Source organism: Maniola hyperantus, chromosome 20, assembly GCF_902806685.2.
Source record: "Maniola hyperantus chromosome 20, iAphHyp1.2, whole genome shotgun sequence".
Lineage (NCBI taxonomy): Eukaryota > Metazoa > Arthropoda > Insecta > Lepidoptera > Nymphalidae > Maniola > Maniola hyperantus.
The window spans coordinates 6,650,658-6,670,652 of NC_048555.1; the positions used below are offsets into that span (position 1 = coordinate 6,650,658).

The window sequence follows — 19,995 nt, forward strand, 5'->3', positions numbered from 1 at the left end:
AATATGTTTTATGTTTTCATAATTTATGCTATGATTATAATGATAATCGCAATCAAAAATTGTAACATTATTATGAACAAAATTATCTATATATTTTTAGCAATTTTATTTTATCGTGATCTAGCCGCGGTGGATTAACGTTAAGTATTTTTAATTTTGCTAATAAAAAAATTACTTTGGGGTAATTAACTACGTAAACTACAGTAAAATTGACTTAGACTCAAAGGAACCAAAACAATTTTACATTCGTCTTAGTAAGTATTATGTCCATACATTTCGATCAAAATCAATTTTGTTTCTGTTAGTAATAAGATTACAATTACCTAATAACTTTCCTAGATTCCAAACACCTATTCGGTATAACTACCTAATGTAACAAATACTTACCTACTTAATAATTATTTTGTAAATGCATTCCTGCTATTGCAGTCTGCAACTGACACTACACAGCATGAAATAATTTGAACGTTCGCCTCGCATTCGTTTATTTTCCTTCTATATTTACAAACGTCTGTTACTTCCTACTTTCATTCTATATCGATCTCGATACGTTTACATTTACACATCCTAATTTCTTTTTACTTAATAAATAATTTGCATATATATCAGGAGTCATCATAACATTATACCTATTAATGTTTTATTTGCTGACGAATAATCACGGACAAAAGAATTGTTTTATTTGCCCCTACCTACAAAATAGACCAATCATTATTCATTTGTCCTTCACATAGTCACATAAGTAGTAGAGTTTTCCAACTATGACTAATATTGTAAAACTTCAACGAATTATTGATTATTGAAATTAGTTTCGGTTACAATGCGCCGATATTTCCTTGCAAAACATGGATCGTATTCCATATTCTTTTTAAGGCGATGCTTGTCCTGCGAGAGGTTCACGAGCAATTTTAATATTTTGGATGCAAAAAGTCCAACCTAAAGAGTCTTTGAAGTTCGGACAGGTAAAAAAGATGACGTAAGGCTACATAGCTGGCTGAGTTGAAACGTTAAGTTGTATGAAGTAAACAAGTGAGAAACGAGTTTAAGCGAGGACGTGGTACGATGAGATCACCGATGCGAATAACTCAGACTGAGGTCGGGGCAACGTCATGTCTTTCTAATTGACTTGGCGATTTTGCTGGCTTCCTTCGGTGACGACAAGAGTAAATAGAATACAGAATACTCATCATTCGTCATAAGATTTAAATGAGTGCAAGACGGAAGCAGTAAGGCTACTGATGATTCGTCACAAGATTTTCTTCGTAGAATAAATTGAGTAATTTGTACCAGACCTTGTCATGCCAATAAATACCTAGGTGTTCATGACCATAACCTTTTACGTTTTAGCTTAGTGAACAGAAAATTAAATACGATAACTATAACCATATAAACAACTGCCTAGCACACTAAATAATTTTATATGAATTCTGTGGTCTACATCAATGTCTGACTGATGGATACCTATATCTCCAAAATCTCAAGCAGAAACAAATATGTACCTACCTACAGATATATTTATGGTCTACCAGAAATCTGCCAAGATTCTTATGCAAATTATTTGCTTCTTATGCATTAGCAAAAGCGTAGGATCCATCTAGGGAAACTCGTAATAAATCCTGAGAAGATTAATTTAATCCCAGTCAGGAAACTACTGATGTACCTATCTTCTTGGCCACGACTACTGGTGAGGAAGTTAAAGAAGGCCGTACGATCACAATTCTCAATATAGATCTGCGATGATACTAGATGTCTTAACTGAGCCGCATCCCCGAAAGAAGACATTAGACGAAGTAGAAGCGATTGTACCCAAAACTCAAAAGACTCAGGAATTTATAAGTATTTTTATAATAAAAAATTTCAAAAAAAACCGATTTCAATAACCACAAACATTAAAAAGTAAAAAATAATTTAATTTATTACTTACCCAATATAATATTATATATACAAGAGTTATGGCTTGGCTTTAAATAATACAGACCAGAGACGGGCAGCAGCGTCACTGGTGCGAAATAGCCTACAGCCCTGCGCTGACCAACCCCCCCTGCCCAGCGTGGTCTGAATGGGCACTACTTCTAATGAGCAGCGCCAATTTGGCGCGCTCTTGGAAAGGCCTATGTCCAGCAGTGAACGCAAACAGGCTGATGGATTGGATTGGATTGGATACAAGAGTTATTGTAGTTCTATAGTACTCTTCATATTGTTTTGTGACTCCACATTGGCACCTCTTTGGTCGGTTAAAAAGAGAACTATCTAATTTGAATTTTAAGTATAATAAATCCATAATTCATTTAACTGTTTTATTTTCTTGTTTAAAACAATAAACCGCTTTTCAAAGATAATTAAAGTAGGTGATACCGCGCCACGTGACGACACGTGCATAATAAGGCTTAACATTCCTGGGTGTTAATAACATTAACATTAACAGTTATCAGCTACATTTTGTTGCCTTTATGGAGACCACGCCAAACGTTGAACGACATTCCTTCGTAAGTCGAAAATTTGACCATGTGATTTATGAGATGTTGAAAACAGTTGTCTAATAGCCACACACACGCTAAGGTCAATTCAGTAAGAGCTGTCTCAATTGCGGAGGGAGTGGGCGTTATTCCACTTTGCTTATTACAATTTATAACCGTCTACTGGCAGAACGATTCTATCACTTGGCTTGTTAAAATACCATAAAAGCTCATTGGGAATACGAGTGCAAACTACATCTAGGTACCTACCTACTTGTGGATATGTGCAATGAGCATTTTAATCTGCGCAGTGCACAGTGGCACAATGCGTTTGATCGCAATATGGCTTTTGACTTCGTGCACAAGTATTTTGCCACTATTATAGTAGGTATACATAGAGTAGGTACGCGGCAGGTCGAGATGGCAATCGGGGTATGAGGCGGGGAGACGCCCCGCACGTCACCCGCGCTGTCCCGCACTGGGTTGGCTGTGAGGGTGTGCGGGGCATCCCCACCCCGATAGCCATCTCGACCTGTCGCGTACCTACTATAGGTAGATAGGTAGGTACCTAAGTATGATGCACAATTAACGAGATGATCAGGTTTTATCTCAGCGTTATCTTAATTTCCGTAATAACAATGTTATGATTACCTACGTCCTACATCTTAGAAACGTAAATAATTGTATACGATAATAAATAGGTAGGTAGATCATGATCATCAGATAGTCGTCCACAGCTGGACATAGGTTCCACTCCCAAGGTGCTACAATGGTGACGTCGGACCGGAAAGCGCAGCGTTGGAAGACCCCCACACTCGTCGACGTGTTCTGTCTCGACAGCATCTTAGCTTGCCCCTTATCGGAGCAGGCGAGGATGCTCTGTACATTACTATTTGCGGTCCAGTCATTCTAGTTTAATTTATATAAAAGATTTGTTTATGGGGCGACATAATCGCGAAATGATAAAGCCCCGGCTAAATATAAAAGTTAATTAAAAGCCCCCCACATTAGGTGGTGGGTATCAGATACATACTTACATATACTATACCGTAATCATAGCTTTCAGAATTTTGTAAATGAAAATGATCAAAAAAAATTGTAAATGAAAATGATAAAAAAATAAGAAAGACCTGAATCGAGCATTCAAATAAACGCCATAAACCATTAGTGCCATTGCTCCACATTACCATTCATGATTGTTGTGCTATTGAAAAGTTGGTCATGTCTCACTAAACTTCCACCGCGCAATTATCATACAATGCATGTAAGTCGCGAAATATTTTCTTGGAAAGGCAGTCATTACCATTTTCCATACACCACGTACATAGGTATGAGATCAACGTACTATAAATAAACTTATTAATTTACACTTATGTCCGTTGTACATTTTATTTTAAACGTGCAGTTAAAAGTACGTAGTATTAAATATTCTTAACGTTTTGAAAAATAAACTCCTTGCACTTATCTTTATAACTTCAAGATATAAATATTTTAGAGTTAAATAATTTAGAGTGATGTTTTTAAATGATTTTAAGGTAGATAAATAAATATGCAGTCAGATGATAGAGCGCTAACTTGAAATCTCTACAATTATTCCGTAAACTTAGTATGAAAGCTGTGATTATTTATTTACTTTTCAACAATTGGAACTGTTGTGATTGGCTGAATTTATAGTGAACTTAGGTTTTAAAAAATCCTGTGAAAACGTTTTTAATTTTCTGGGATAAAAGTAGCTTATGTCACTCTCCAGGTTTCGTCAATCGTCAAAGCTTTGTTGCGACATGATAACCCTACAACCAATAAATCAACAAACAAGCACACTAATTTTGCTTCTGGGTGGTGTTGCTTTTGGACAGTGCTGCAACTATGCATTTCAGCTCTCAGTTTTCCGAGACATGGTTACAACTAGTTCTGAAAACATGTGCACAGTTAGTACTATTTTGTTTTTATAGGTATAACTAATTTAAGCCAACATGTTAGTGATATTTGACATTCGTTACGCTGCCTGTCAAACTACAGTAGTAGGCCCATGAGTAGGCCTGCTAGAATGCTGATTGATAAATCGTGGACATAGTACTTAGAAATTCTTTAAGAGAATCTACTATCTCTCTATCTTTTACTCTAAAAGAGTAATATAAACGAGTGTAAAACGACACAATGATTTGTGAAAGCATCACGTAGCAAGCGAATGAGAGCTTTGTATAACCCCCATACAAAATTACCATACAATACAATACCAACACATGCAAATTGCATGTATCAAAATAATTCGTAGGAACGATCGTGATTAATATCGTAAAATCCGCGACAGAGCTTACATAATCGATAAATTGATAATACCTATACTAAAAAGATATTGTGAACACAGAAATACTTACATCGATAGATATATTAAGTTTTGCTTCTAATACCTATCTACATATTGTTATGATATGAGAATCTAATGAATCGTTGTAAACATTTTTAACCTGGGTAAATAACCATGTCCGTTTTCAAGGACATCACATAATATGATTGCCACCTGTATATTATGAAAATGTAGAGCGTACTGCGTAATCTTGTAACATGTAACAATAAAACGTGTTCGTAACTGGCGGCAGCTGGGGTTATTATATTTTTACCAAACAGAAAGTAGCTACCTGTTTTAAACGATTTTTTTAATAATATGTTATATGTATTTAAAAAATATAATTTAATATAACTTATGGTAGAGGTCTGTACTGTAGGTAAGTACTAATGTCAAAAACTATGAATTATTTGGTTATTAGGAAGATAGGTAGGTATGTCATTTAGTGTCAATGATTTATATAATACTAGCTGACTAGCTGATGCCCGCGACTTTGTCAGCATGGAATTATGATTGAAGGACAAGCCAACAAACCAACAAACAAACACACTTTCGCATCAATACTTATAATAAAACTGTAACAGGTCAAATTCTGTACATTGAAGATATTTTGAAAATTTTTTTTCGAGGGCACTCTATAATCGATACTGAACACAAAACTGTAATTTTTTTCATTTTTGTCTGTCTGTCTGTCTGTCTGTCTGTCTGTCTGTCTGTCTGTATCACGGCCGCGCATCACGCTGAAACTACTGAATGGATTCCATTGAAACTTGGTACGATTTGAGGTCATACTATGAGGAAGAATATAGGATACTTTTTATCCCGAAATTCAGCATGGTTCCCGTAGCAGAGGGGATGAAAGTTAAAATGTATACTGAGTTGTAATTCATTAACGCGTAGTCCGATTTCATTCATTCTTTTTTTGTTAGAAAGGGGATATTTTAAAAATTGTTCCGTAAATATTTCAAGGTAATCGGTTTTTAACCGACTGTCAAAAATGAGGTGGTTCTTTTTTCTACATCGATTTTTTCGAGGTTTCTGGACCGATTTGCAAATATTTTTTTTAAATCAACAAAAAAGTTTTCGTGGTGGTCACATAAAAAAATCTGGATTCAACTCCTTAATCCTGATGCTGCAGGGTTACTGCCCGCCTGAGTTATCAAGATTCAAGAAGTGTTCATAGTGAATTCATATTGTAGGTACCAAGCAACGGCATTATTCTCAGACTTCAAGTCTCAACTCCTCAACCCTGATGATGTAGGGTACAGCACTCCTAAACTATAATGTTTCAGGAACTGCGGATGATGCAAAATTATTTTAGCTACCAAGCATAGGCTACATCATTGAACTTCGGATCCTAACTCCTCAATCCTGATGCTGCAAAGTACTGAAGTCCTAAATCGTGGGGATTTTAGAATTTCTGATAGTGAATTGATATTTAAAAAAAATTAAAAAATTTGAATCGACTGTTAGGCGGAACGAAGTTCGCAGGGTCAGCTAGTTTATAATAAGGGTGGTGATGTAGGTACCGAAGTTATTATTAATTAGTATAAAAAATGTTATATTGATATAATTGCTATCTAGCATGTCGAATCGACTGGTACCGAACGTGTCGCGAATATCTAGTGCCCAATATAAAGCCTAACCATCACCCGAGTCACGTACCTAGTACCTACAGCATGTAACAAAGGAGACACCATCCATTAATAGGTAGTACGATGGGAAACTAACGGTTCTTTAATCACGGGAAGATATTAATTGGTACTTAATCTTTTTTTAACTGAAATGATGCTTATACTATCGTTATGGACGGTTAAGATAGTGATGTAGCAACGTATGTATATATTTTTTTATTTACTACACCTACTTCTATTCAAAATTATTAAAATTGCATACCTACGCTCAAGATTACAATGATTAATAGCGTCTCATTTAAGACCAAGTAATAAAGAAGACCTACCTACGTACCTAGTACATATTAAGACCACGTCCTTTTATTTTCCATTTATTATTTAGCTTAGAAGCTACACACAAATTGTATATGTATATATCTATCTTATATCTATCACTGAAAAGGCCTAAAATATCCTTCAACGCAGAGTTTATACCTGAATTACGTTATTGAATACCTGCGGTGTTTAGATCGTGAGCTGGATAAGTAAATGTTGCGATAGCAAACAAGCTCTAATTATTAAATTATTTGTTTTGCTCTACGCGTTGCGACCTGTGGCACACACTCACTGGCGCAGTTTTTGGGAGGACTTTCCAATTTATTCGTTGAAAATATTTCAATAATAGCTTTTTCTGAGTAAAGTATATACAAGGAAGATTACTTCCAGCAAAAAAAAGTTAGCAGTCAATAGGGAAAAACTTGAAACTATGAAATAACCGCGTTTTAAATTTTCAACTTAATTGTACCTAGTGTCAAAAATTAAAAGTTCATAATTTGTATCATTAATATTAGTTTAGATTTTACATCTATCGGCACACTTGAAATTTTTATCCATCCCAAAATCACCCAACGGCTAACGCGCCTTTCACATGAAAGAAAGACCCGAAATTATTTGTCCTTTATATAGGACATGGGTAGGACCTATAGTATGAGCTCATCAAGTATTGCTCAATTACCCTATACAGCCATGGAATCTCACAATACGAGTACAAAGACCTTTTTGCAACATGGCGTGTCGCAACCCACTGTCACGATGAGCGCACACTAATCTCTTGTCACACTCGAGTACGTAAACGGGTACCTCTGCTTACTTTGCGGTATAAATAGTTAAGCTTGTCATTAAAGTAAATTCATAGCACTTTTGATTTGGAACTTTGTTACTCACCAAATGCAAAGAGCCTAAACCCATCGATATAGAAAGTAATAATTCTTATTACATCTAAGAATTATTGCCTTAAAATTTCGCCAAAACCATAGTATAAATGTCATTTTTACAGGACGATTCGAATTTACTTGAACAGAGAATGGTCGAGAATCGAGATTAGAATCGAATTGGCATGTCAATATTTAAAACTAGCTGATGCCCGCGACTCCATCCGCGTGAATTTAGGTTTTTAAAAATCCTATGGGAACTCTTTGATTTTCCTGGATCAAAATAGCCTGTGTCCTTCCCCGGGGTGTAAGTTATCTCTGTACCAAATTTCGTCAAAATCGGTTGAACGGTTGACCTGTGAAAGGCTAGCAGACAGACAGACAGACTGACAGACAGACTAACACACTTTCGCATTTATAATATAGTATGGAAGTATGGATGGATATGGATGACGTGAAATTATTATTTAGGTAAGTGCCTACCTGTAGAACCTATGCAGTTTAAACAACAAGAAAACATTTTTGATTTTCGTAGTAACGCCTAGATTACAACGATAAACATTTTCAAACAATTCAACTCGTTCGTTAGGATGAAATAAATTAGTTTACAAAATGAAAAACAGAACACGATAATTCCGAACATTTTAAAAATAGGCCACTTTAAGTAAATTCACGTGAAAATTCAGTGCTGTACTTATTGTAAGTACACTGTACAGTATGAACTGTGTTCATATCGCGATTCGTGATTTATCATAGTTTCCCCGCCCCGTCGTCGTCACGTGCTGCACGAAATAATCTATGTAAACAGATTATGCTCTTTTATTTTCATTTACTTAAGTATTTACCTATATACAATGAAATGTCTGTTTGCCTCAAGCCAAGACCAATCTCGGACATCATAGTCCGCTATATAGAATGCAATTCCTTGCAAATTGTCATAGAGATGTTATAGATATATTCTGTGACAGTATACCCACAATAAAAAATAAATTAAGTACCTTGATAAGTTAGTAAATTGTAATAAATTAAGTACCTACCTTGATAAATTAGTAAGTTAGGAAATCTGTGAATTGTTAGTTGTAAGTTAACCTTTTTTTTCTTTTTGTTTGTTAGAAACTATTTGTACAAGTTTTGTTCTTGTTTAGTTTGTTTTGATAAGTGTGTTTGTTGCGCTGTAGTTATTGTACCACCTAATCGCGCATGCCACGTCCACATCTAGTAGACACAATTAACAACTAATATTTCTGTATATCTATTAACTTGTTATCATACAATAATTGTAGTCAGTTTTGTGGACTAATAAAAAAATAAAAAAAAAAAAATGTAAAGAGTAAAGTAAGCTAAAGCTGTTAAACGTACACATATAATAAGTAACAGAAAATAGATCATGAAATCACAAAGTAGGGAAGTATAAAGATAATCAAAAATAATACTTGAGTTTATTATTTATTCGAAATCTTATAAAGAAATCTATCCACGATTAGTTTAGCAATCAATGACATAGGCCTTACTTACCGTAGGTTCGCGTAAAAATTAGTTCCTAACATTATTATATTAATAATTACGTTGGTAAAGTTCAATGCAATCGCCAATCATGGACAAAATTAACACAGTATATTGTGCATTAGCATTGCAATTTTTTACATCAGCAATTACCTATATAGAGTCAATAAAATAAAATCAACTAAGTAGGTACCTAATTCAATCATACAATCGTTTGCAATGCCAAAATTGCTTTTAATTGCATTCAAATTTTTTAATAAACGGTAACTAGTCATTTTCTCAATAATTGATGTATTCTATTAGGTACCCCGTAAAGTGTAAACTAGCTTCAGGTGAAGAAATGAAAAGTAAACATTATCGAGTAGGTAAGTAGCGTAAGTAGATATCAGTTTAACGGTAAATGGAAAGTGTACCAAGTCAACCCCTTGTTTTCCCTGTCGATATTGCTCGATCAATGGCTCTTCACAACTTTACGCGATTTTATGTAACAAGACTAGAGACTTGAGTCCGGTTGTTTAGCACTTATTCATTTTATCTAGCATTCCCGTATTTGTTTATCATAACTACCATAATATATTATTTTCTTGAGCCTTGACATACTTAATATTATACCTAGGCACTTACTTACCTATCCTATGGCAAGCAGAACGCTCTTAAACGACGCTAAAGTCATGTCTAACCCCCGTAATCGGGAAAAATATGGTAATTTTTTTATCATTTAATAATTCTAGGTACCTAATCATATTGTGTGTAAACTGCACTTTACGATGTAGGTACAAACACATCAGGGTGGCTCTAATGCTCTATACACATTGTAGCTCTGTCATGTAAATGTCATTAGGCGACCTGTTTATTTAGTGGCTCTAACAATAGAACGGAATTTACATTTTCTATCAATGTGCTGGTATCGCGGTACCTATATGAAATACCCATAGTATGGAACTTTTGTGTAATGTTCTATTTAAGGGACATATTATTTAGATCAAGTGTTAAAATTCTTATTTCAAAATCAAATTAGGACCTTACCTATAGTACGCGACAGAAGCGTAGGAATACTGGTCAAAGAATTTTCAAAATCGGTTCTGTAGTTCCAGAGATTACATTAAGTACTTACAAACTTTACCTCTTTATAATATTATATAGTGTTATATAGTATAGATAATTAAATGCATATTCTGAGAAGGTCACGGTCAAAGAGAATAGGTATTAGGTACCTATAATAATGACATGTTATGCCCAGGAATCGCAGAAACCTTGGCTTACTCATTGATTACTGCATATTTATTAATAGTATTGCAATGGACATTATAGTCATACCGAAGAGCAGCATACAGTTATCACAACAAATAAACAACTAGATATATTATGAATAATTATTATTTTATTTACTGTAAATTATAATTCATAATCAGCTCATTGTAGGTTCTTAATTAAACGGCGAAGAAGCTGTTATCGCGCTCCCAGAGTCAACATACAATTAATTATTATACCTAATTGCTAGTTATTGCATTTAAATAATGGAAAGTCTGTAGTTCAAATTTTCTTCCTAGCTGTGCCCGCGACTTCGTCTGCGTGGGTTTAGGTTTTGGGAACTCTGATTTTCCATAAAGTAGCCTATATCAGCTATTAATTTTTATGCAGATATTCATCAGCTATGAGATAACCTAATTACGTTGATGCATCGAAGCGACGGAGTAGTGATGTAACGAATATTCGCATTCGCATTCGCGGATATTCGCATATTTTTGCATATTCGCATTCGCATTCCGCGAAATTACTGCGAATGTTTTTTTCCAAAAAAAAGTTGGTTAATAAAACAAAATCCATTAATTTCTTATGTTCTCAATGGTGTGTGAAGTCTGCCACTCCGAACTTGGCCAGTGTGGTGGACCATTGGCCGAACCATTCTCATTCTGAGAGAAGACCCATACCTACTCATCAGTAGTGAGCCGGTGGCGATGGGCTGATGATGGTGACGAATCGCCTCTATGAATATCATAAGGAACATACAGAACGCGACGGTAGTGCAAAACTTGTGTGGCTATCAGTTAACCAAATAGTTGGAAGAATACATTGACCAGAAGAACGAATGGAATTTGTTTTGTTTCTGCGTTCCCAGCAATGCAAGGTCTTAAAGCTACGGCGCACCACAGTTCGTATGTTTTTTCCCCGCATAATCTGTGAACTATTGAACTACATAGAAGCGCACGCACTTCGGAATTAACTCCGCATCGGATTTAAATAGATTTACGGATTTTAAAACGCACCGCAACTCGCCGCACCGCACTGCGCGCGCTCTCTCTAAGAGGAGATATCATAAAATCTAAAGAAAAAAGATAACGTAGGAAGTAACCTCATTTTGCTATCGAAAAACTGTTATCATTCAGTGGAACTGAACAAATCCTGTCATTGCTTACCCAAGATACGAGTTTCCGAAACTAGTTTCGCGATTTCTTCTGATTCCAATAAGAAGCTGTTAACAAACCAGATTGCAAAATATTTCCTACATCTCTATAGATGGTATTTACAGATAGATACCTACCTGTAATCAACAATTAGTGTAGAGTTAATAAAATTTAAGAACTTGGCATTAGAGGCTATCAACTATTGCTGGGCAAGATTTCAAGTTCTCGATATGTAGGTAGAGATTTCCATAACAGAGCCCATGTTTGAAGTTTTGAACTAAAGAATTTTTCCGTGATATTTTGTCGTTTGTATCTACCTTTTTAGGATTCCGTAGTAAATGTTTATATTATAAAAAGAAACTATTAGTTAGATCCGTAGAGTTCAAATTTCGCACAGATGAAAACTTCAACTGGTAGGTACATAATAAAAAATATAAGTAAGTAGGTACCTATTTGAGACCCTCATAAGTCACAATAAGCTCTTTCGTTTTGATCATTTTTGTTTAAATTTTCTAATTTGAATGTGTGTATTGCCGCTATAACAACCAATAATAAAAATTTCAAAATGGCCGCCATGTTCATAATTCTTTTGAATCTTGAAGCTAGAAAGTCTGTTGAAAATATGTAAGTACTTACTGATCCTTACTTCTTATACAACTTATTGTATACAGGGTATAGCAAAGCTTTGAATTGTAAATACCTACCTACCAATGTTCATATTTTGTTCCATACCAGACACAAATACTACCTAATCTAGTTTTTACGACTCTAATTTACCTGTCATAGCCAATTTAGCAATGCGAATAACTCATGATGTCATATAAAATGATAGTAATAACAATAAATTCGCTTGCGCAAGGACTCGTGGAAGTAATTTGAACAGTTGGTACGGAGGCTGGCACAGTTGAGTAGGCGCCACTACCACCCACTTGGTTATAATTGACAGTAAAAATATATGAATGAAAATCATATTCAATTCATTACATACAATAATAGTAGGTAGAAAAATTAATCTTACTATAACATGCTGCGCGATTGCGGTAGAATGACAGCTACAATGTCACGATCGCAATCACCTCTGAATGGTTGACGCTCGCTGACTATATTGGCTACAATGCATTGTTGCAACAAGAATAGCACAAATTCAGCCAATTCACAACTATTGAGATTGTAGTAATGATTGATGCAGGTTTTACGAAATCGCGCTAATGATATCTATTATCTGTTTCTCTAGCTCCTACGAACTTGATATAGCAAGTCTGTAGGGTTGTCCGCCTTAACAAAATACATTTGTAAGGATACCTATTGCACTGCTAGTATGGATTATTAATATTATAATCTAGCCTCTAGGTATCGAAATAGAAAGCGTCCGCCGTGCTCCATATATTGCTATTGCTACCCATATTATCCTTAATAATATATTATATATATCCTACTGTATCTAAATTAGAGATGTTTGCTTGCTATTTATATGTCGTATATTATTATATTATGTTCGTTTACGACATCATATTAAATATATCTAAATTGACTAACTAATTAATTAACTAACGTATGCCTAAGTATATATGTAAATTAGTCATATTGCTTGCTATTGCATAGCCCACTATGCCTAAATTAGCTATTCGTTTGCTACATCTCATATCCTAATACTTAAATCTAAATTAAAGTAAAATATTACTTGCTGCATCATAATTATGATATATCTCACTGTATCTAAAATCTAAACTAATCCATTTGCTTTTCTATATCATATCCCAGATCCCACTATATCTAAATTAGCTATGTTCGCTCGCTACATCATATACTACTGTACACAAATTAGCCACATATTTACTTGCAATATCATAATAATAATATATTAATATTACAGTGGGATAATATATTAATATTATTATCCCACTGTATCTGAATTATTCTAAACCGAACAGTAAACTTAAGTAAGGGCTAACTTGTATCTGAATAAAAAAAAAAAAAAAAAAGTGAAAGGTTTTGTATTTCCTGTCAACCTAGTCTGTCTAAAGAGAGTAAAAACGTTTTTACGTAGGTAGGTGGCAGATATCTTCTCAGATTGCTATTTCCTATTTTGTTTGATATCTACTTTTGAAGTTTTGATATTAGAAAGTATCCATACCTAACATAATAAAACGTTACCAATAATGTGTATCAAATTTCAACTTTCTTTTTATGAATCGAAATCATGATGACTCTGAGCACATAATATTCTATTAAAATTTAAAAATATTTGAATGCATTTTAAAATGCTTGCTAATTAATCATTACCTATACAATTTTATCTGTACCTACCCGCCCTATTATTTTAAAGTATTAAATCATTGTTTTTAAAACTGCCAGACAATGTAAACGAGTTTCCGAATGAGGATGCTTGATGACTTTTAGTTGATACAAATACAGCCTACGCCAGTAAACAAACATAAGGACTACGACGGCTGTTGTGAGTCACTTTTGTTTTATCGTTCCCAAATTAAGGTATTGGCGATAATAAAGTCTTATTTATTTTGAGTATGTTTACGGAGTACGTCACCGCCCACCGGCATACATTAGGTGCATTAGGTAAAGCCATTGTAGAGTCAGTCTCGATAAATGACAGAATAGCGCGAGTGCAGACTGCAGATTTTAATAAGGACAGGTATTCTAGTCTTGAGACTTAAAAAAAATTGTTCATCCTTTTCGACCAAAGGACAATATAATTTTAATTCTTAGCTATGAACATATTATTTTTCGTACCGACAGGGTTTCGTAGACAGACAGGAATGCTTGAAAATGCGTCATCTTAATTTCTTTGGCAATTTAGAATTTCAGATTAATTATTAAAAAATCAATATGGAATCTGCATATTTTGGACTGAAGTTGTAAGTTAACTGCAAAAATTTACTTTGCACATTGTGCAATCCGTGCAATCGATGTACAACTGAAATAAACTGCATTTCCAACCCAACTGCAATTTTGCAGTCAGCTTGCAGTCCAATTTGCAAATAGCCGGTCCCGTCTTAGACGAGTCAGTGAAATAACGATTGGAATTCCGTATTTTATACATTCTCTTTTGCATTTTAACAAAAATATGTAAGGAATATCATGAGCGATGATTTGAGTCACAGTCGCAGATAAAATTAAATGTTAGGTACGTATTCCTGTGAAATTAATATATACCTATTGAAATATTTCAGGTACGAAGTGTCAAGTAAAGTAGAGAATAGGACTTGGATGTAGCCTACATCACTAAATCAGAAGGTTATCTGAAGCTTGTTTCGAATTGATAGGGATATTACGTAAACAGTAAACATGTCTGTCGCCTGTAGATACTAGATAGGCCAAATTAGGCTTAAAGATAAATAATGTTCCTATACCTACTAAAACTCGAAGGTAAACAAACCTAATCGCCTTTGAAGGCGATTAGAGCATTTTTCATTAATCTATTTATGACTGTACGTCTATATTTTGCTAACTAGAGTCTAGACTTAGCCCAAAGATATTGAAAGGCAAGGCTGCTCAACAGTACCTACCCATATTATAAATGCAAAAGTGTTTTTTTGTTGGTTTATTGGTTTGTTGGTTTGTCCTTCAATCACGTCGCAACGGATCGACGTGATTTTTTGCATGGGTAGGTATATGAAAGGACTGCAGAGTGACATAGGTCGTTTGTGCACTCATCCGTGATTTGACGGATCCGTTTAAAAATACGTATTTGTATGACGGTCAGTTCGAAGAATCACGGATACGAACCAAATCCGGATGCGGGCACAAACGCCCATAGGCTACTTTTTATCCCGGGAAATCAAAGAGTTCCCACGGGATTTTTCAAAACGTAAATCCACGCGTACCTACGAAGTCGCGGGCATCAGCTACTAAAAAGTAAAAACCTATCGCAGGTTTTTTGGTCACCAAAATAATACATAAACAGTTACCGTTTTATGTCCATAGATTTTATGAATTATAATAATTATGAATTAAATTCTATGCTGTCTGAAAACGGCCTTATAATCTGTGTCGAGCAGTCGAGCCTTAAAAGGTGCTGTTGAGAATTAAATAGGCAAACACATCTGTAACCTATATACATGTAAAACGTATACAAGATAATAGTACCTACCTATGAGTGTGATCACGTCATTCTGTGTTTTAATATTTCAGTAAAATGTGGTAGTGTATAGGTTTTCTAGGCTACCTAGTTAAGTTCACGCATATAAATTAGCGCAATTCGGTTGGCCCATATTTGACCCACTCACTCATAAAAGCATAACTCATAGGTAAGTGTTGTCAAATTCTATCAACCAAAGCTATATAATATTGTTGTTTTATATATCTACCTCTTGTTGTGTTATACATAAAGGTTGCCGAAACACTTTACGACTTGTTGAACTAGTTTATTAAATCTTCAAATCAAAAGATAGGTACCTAATCTAATGGGTTAGAGCGTAACGTAGCATTTTAAACAATCATAACGTATGCCATTACCTTGAGATATTCTAAAAATAAAAGTTATGTGATAAAAAATTAACTCACCCACAGGTGCAGATTTCGCAAATGCATTGTTCCTTTTCGATGATTTTTTCTGGTTTCTTGGGGCCACCTTGTCTTGGCCTGGTCTCGTCTATGTAGACAGTCTCTTCTATCACGGTCCTGTCGTCTCGCACAGTTTTCCTATCATCTATGACGGTTTCATCATAGACGGTGCTGACGACAGTGTCCTCCCTCGTGGTGTCGGTAATGGCGCGGTCTACCACGTCGTATTCGCGTACATCTTTCGTTGTTCGGACATCCTTCTATAAAATAAATACAAATTAGTGTGACTGCTCTAGGTACACTCTCACTATGATAGGATACATAGGCATTTGTCAACTAACTCACCAAGTTTCTGATGTCTAACGAGCTGTTGTCGACAAAAACATCCGTTTTTATTTTCTCATCTTCTTTAGCATCTTCGTAAGTAGTTATTTTTCTGGTTACACCATTTTCTGTTATGTACCGAGTTACTTCAATCTGACTTCGCGTCTTGTCTACTTCGAAAGCCCTTTTTATAGTATCACCTGATGTTGTATGTATAATTGTTGTTTCTTCAGTATCGATTCCTTCGTAAAGGTCTTTAACATCTTCATTGATTTTAGTTCCAAATGTTACTTTATCGATTCTTTTGAAAGGATATTTATTTACAGTTTCGATAATTTCTTTTAAAACCTTATCATCGATATTCTTTTTATTAATAACGATGTTCTTGTTGCTAACGGTAACGTCTTTATTTGTCGATGAAGACTCAATGATTTTTCGCAGATCGCTTATGGATGTAAAGTCTTTTATATCTCTTGAAGATAAAATAATATTTTCTTCTGTGTCTTGTCTCTTTAAGTGATGCTTTGGTTTCTCAGGCTTTCCAAATGGTGACATTTGCTTAGGACGTCTAGGCCTATCGTCATCAGTTTCATAAGTAAATTTACCGTTCCAAGTGCCAGTACTTCTTTCATAACTTGTTAGAGTATCTTTAGTTTGAGAAGTAGAGGTAGTGTTACTTTCTTTTGTCAGGTTTTGTTTTTCTTTTGTTATAAAGTCAGTAGTTTCTGATACATTTTTTGTATCACGAATATCTGACTGTGTATCACTTGATGTAGATACAAACGTATCGGAGTAAATATTTCTGTCACTGGTGGAACTAATACGTTTATTGTGAATATCTTCTGTATCTGTAATATGCTCAGTTATAGCAGGTTTGCGAGTAAAATCGCCACCATATGTGTTACTTGTAGATGCTACTTGCTTTCCATCCTTATACAAGGCCGATTCTTCGGTAACATAAGTGCCACTTTTAGGTACACCATCCTTACCGGTATCATAAAAAGCGTCTTTGTCCAAAACATGACGAGTATATTCATGGTGTGGTTTAATTCCAGTGCCACTTATTTGATGGCTCTTTTCATTCGTAGAATGTTCTTTACTATCTCCCCATTCTCTATGAGAACTGTCCACTAATACTTGTTTTCCGTCTACTACTTCAAATACATAAGAAGACTTAGACTCTTGTTGAGCACTGCTTGTATTGCTTTTAAGAATTTTCGTAGAATAATTAAGATCTTTTGTATCGGTAACTTGCAAAATGTCACCTACCTTACGAAGTTGATTTTGTATAGTAGAATCGTAGCCATAGAAATTCGATGAATCAGTTTCATTCGCATTGCGTCTCCTACTGTCAATGATTTCATTATTCACTTTATTACTGTTTACTTTACTCCCGAAAGTATTTTTATCTGTTTGACGATTATCAAAATCTTTAGATGAAGTAGTATAATCAACTTGATCTCGAGAGGTTGTAGATTGAATATTATCTTTTGATGTAAGCTGTTCTCGCGTTGTGCTATGTTGTTGTTGAATGGAATTGTCTTTTTGTGAAATATAACTATCATGACTCGTAATTTGATTTCCATCCTTCACAAATTTGGAATTTTCTCTTTCAGTCATTTCACTAGTTGGCTTACCATCTTTACCAACCGTATCATATTTTGACTTCATATCATAATTCTGGATACTATGAGCGGATTCTGGTTTGATGCCTGTTCCACTGACGCTTACATAATCTTCTTTAGCGGCATGTTCTTGAGCATCACCCCATTCTCTCGTTGAGCTGTCAACTATACGTTCTTTTCCATCAACGATTTCAACAACATATGACGATGATGAAGATTTTGCCACATTACTACTTTTAGATTCACTTGAATGAGATGTGCTTTTAAATTCTTTTGTTTTCACGTTCTTATCCAGACTACCTTCTCCTCCGTAAAAATTAGAACGATCCGATTTAACTGTTTGAACCCTCCTAGATGAATCAGGAGCATTACTACGTTCATTCTCGCGAATATTGATATTTTGTGAATCAACTGTAGACCTTCCTTGGTTTTTTATACGTTCTTGACTTGAACGAGATTGTTGATTTGTTAAATTTTGTCGCTCTGACTGAATAAATGATTCTGTAGCATTAGCACCATGAGATCTTGACGTAAAATCTCTAGACCCTGTCACATTGTGTGCCGAGTTATCTATAAATGCAGTATTCAGAGTCTGATTATCAACTGAAGAATCAGATGTCCGGTCAATATGTTGGCTGTGACTAGAGCCCGAATGCTGAATAGAAGTCGAAGAGGATTGGTGCATTGCATTCGTAGAACTCTGCTGATGGGATGTAGAGGAAGACTCTTGCCTTACTGAATTAGATACAAATTCACCGCTCGTCGATTGAGCCATATCGCTCACATGATGTTCATTAGATCTTGTCTGCGATAGATCGGGAATCGACGGAGCCTCCGTAATTATGTAGTGTGGGTGGCTGTTATAGTGCTCGGACACGGTGGACCCGCTAATTGAAGCGTGATCAGAGATATCAGTGATCATGAGCGGGTCGTCCTCCTCGACCTTAACTTCAATGTAGCGAATCTTCTTACCAGACGAGCTGACCTTTTGAAGTGTGTTGCTGCTCTTTTGCACGGATGTCGACGTGCTGGTCTTCTGAACACTACTCGACGCACTTTTTGACGTCACTTCGGACGTATTTGATTGCTTAGTCTTTTTATTTTTTATAGTCATTTTGGTCCCACTATGTTACGAAAATTATAAATTACTCAATACACTTATTTTAAAGGAGATTCTTAAATAATAACGATTAAATAGTCTTACACGAGTCTTAAATAAAATTATCACATAATATAGAGTCAAACTTTTGCCATGTAACTATGTAAATATAATGATAAACAATTCGCGAGAGTCGTTCGTGTCGTGGGCTATCGCGTACATGCGCGCGCGCTGCTTGCGAGTGGCTCGCGGAGTCTGAGGCGATGTCCCCCCTCGCGCCTGGTGCCGTGTCGTCGCCCACCAGACCTTCGCGACACGTAAGCGCTCACTTCTCACTGTTGGACTCGCACCAAAAATGGTCTACCGAATCTTAATGAATAAGGATTATGTAGATATAGGTAGGTACGTACTAGGTAGGTACCTTACTTATTAATTTAGGTAGGTAGGTTCTTAGTATCGTTAAATAATTTCGCGACTTTCATTAAATAGGTACCCAAGTAAACACCAAAATCACGTCATCAATTTTTATAAACAGAGTAGAATGGAGTTTCATCGAATCATGGCTTAGTAAATAGCTATTTTTAAAATTATGTAAGCGCCTGTGAGTAGTTCGTAGAAACGGCAAAAATGTAAAGCATGACTATTTATGCAAATTTCCTCACGAAATTTCCTTCTCCAAACCCCGAAAAGTTAGAGGTGAATGCCCGGAATCGAACCTTCGACCTCCCGAATAGGAGATGGACGTCTTAACCACTAGGCTATCACGGCTCTAGGTAGGTACTATTCGTCATTAATTATTATTAGAGACATCATCATCATCATGATCTACCCATAGCCGGCTCACTACAAAGCACGGGTCTCTCAGTATAAGAGGCTTTGGCCATAGTCCAC

General features: G+C 35.4%; 1 protein-coding gene across 10 annotated transcripts in view; it reads right to left on the reverse strand.

The window, feature by feature from the left end:
* Window positions 1-19,370, reverse strand: part of LOC117992098 (trichohyalin-like) — a 43,375-nt gene extending 24,005 nt beyond the window's left edge. For all 10 annotated transcript variants that reach the window (XM_069505237.1, XM_069505235.1, XM_069505240.1 and 7 more), the window contains exons 1-2: window positions 16,402-19,370; window positions 16,057-16,316 (exon numbers count right to left, since the gene is read on the reverse strand). In XM_069505237.1, coding sequence (XP_069361338.1) covers window positions 16,057-16,316; window positions 16,402-19,119 — 2,978 coding nt within the window. In that variant the 5' untranslated portion in view covers window positions 19,120-19,370. The remainder of the gene's footprint in view (window positions 1-16,056; window positions 16,317-16,401) is intronic.
* Window positions 19,371-19,995: the final 625 nt, after the last annotated feature.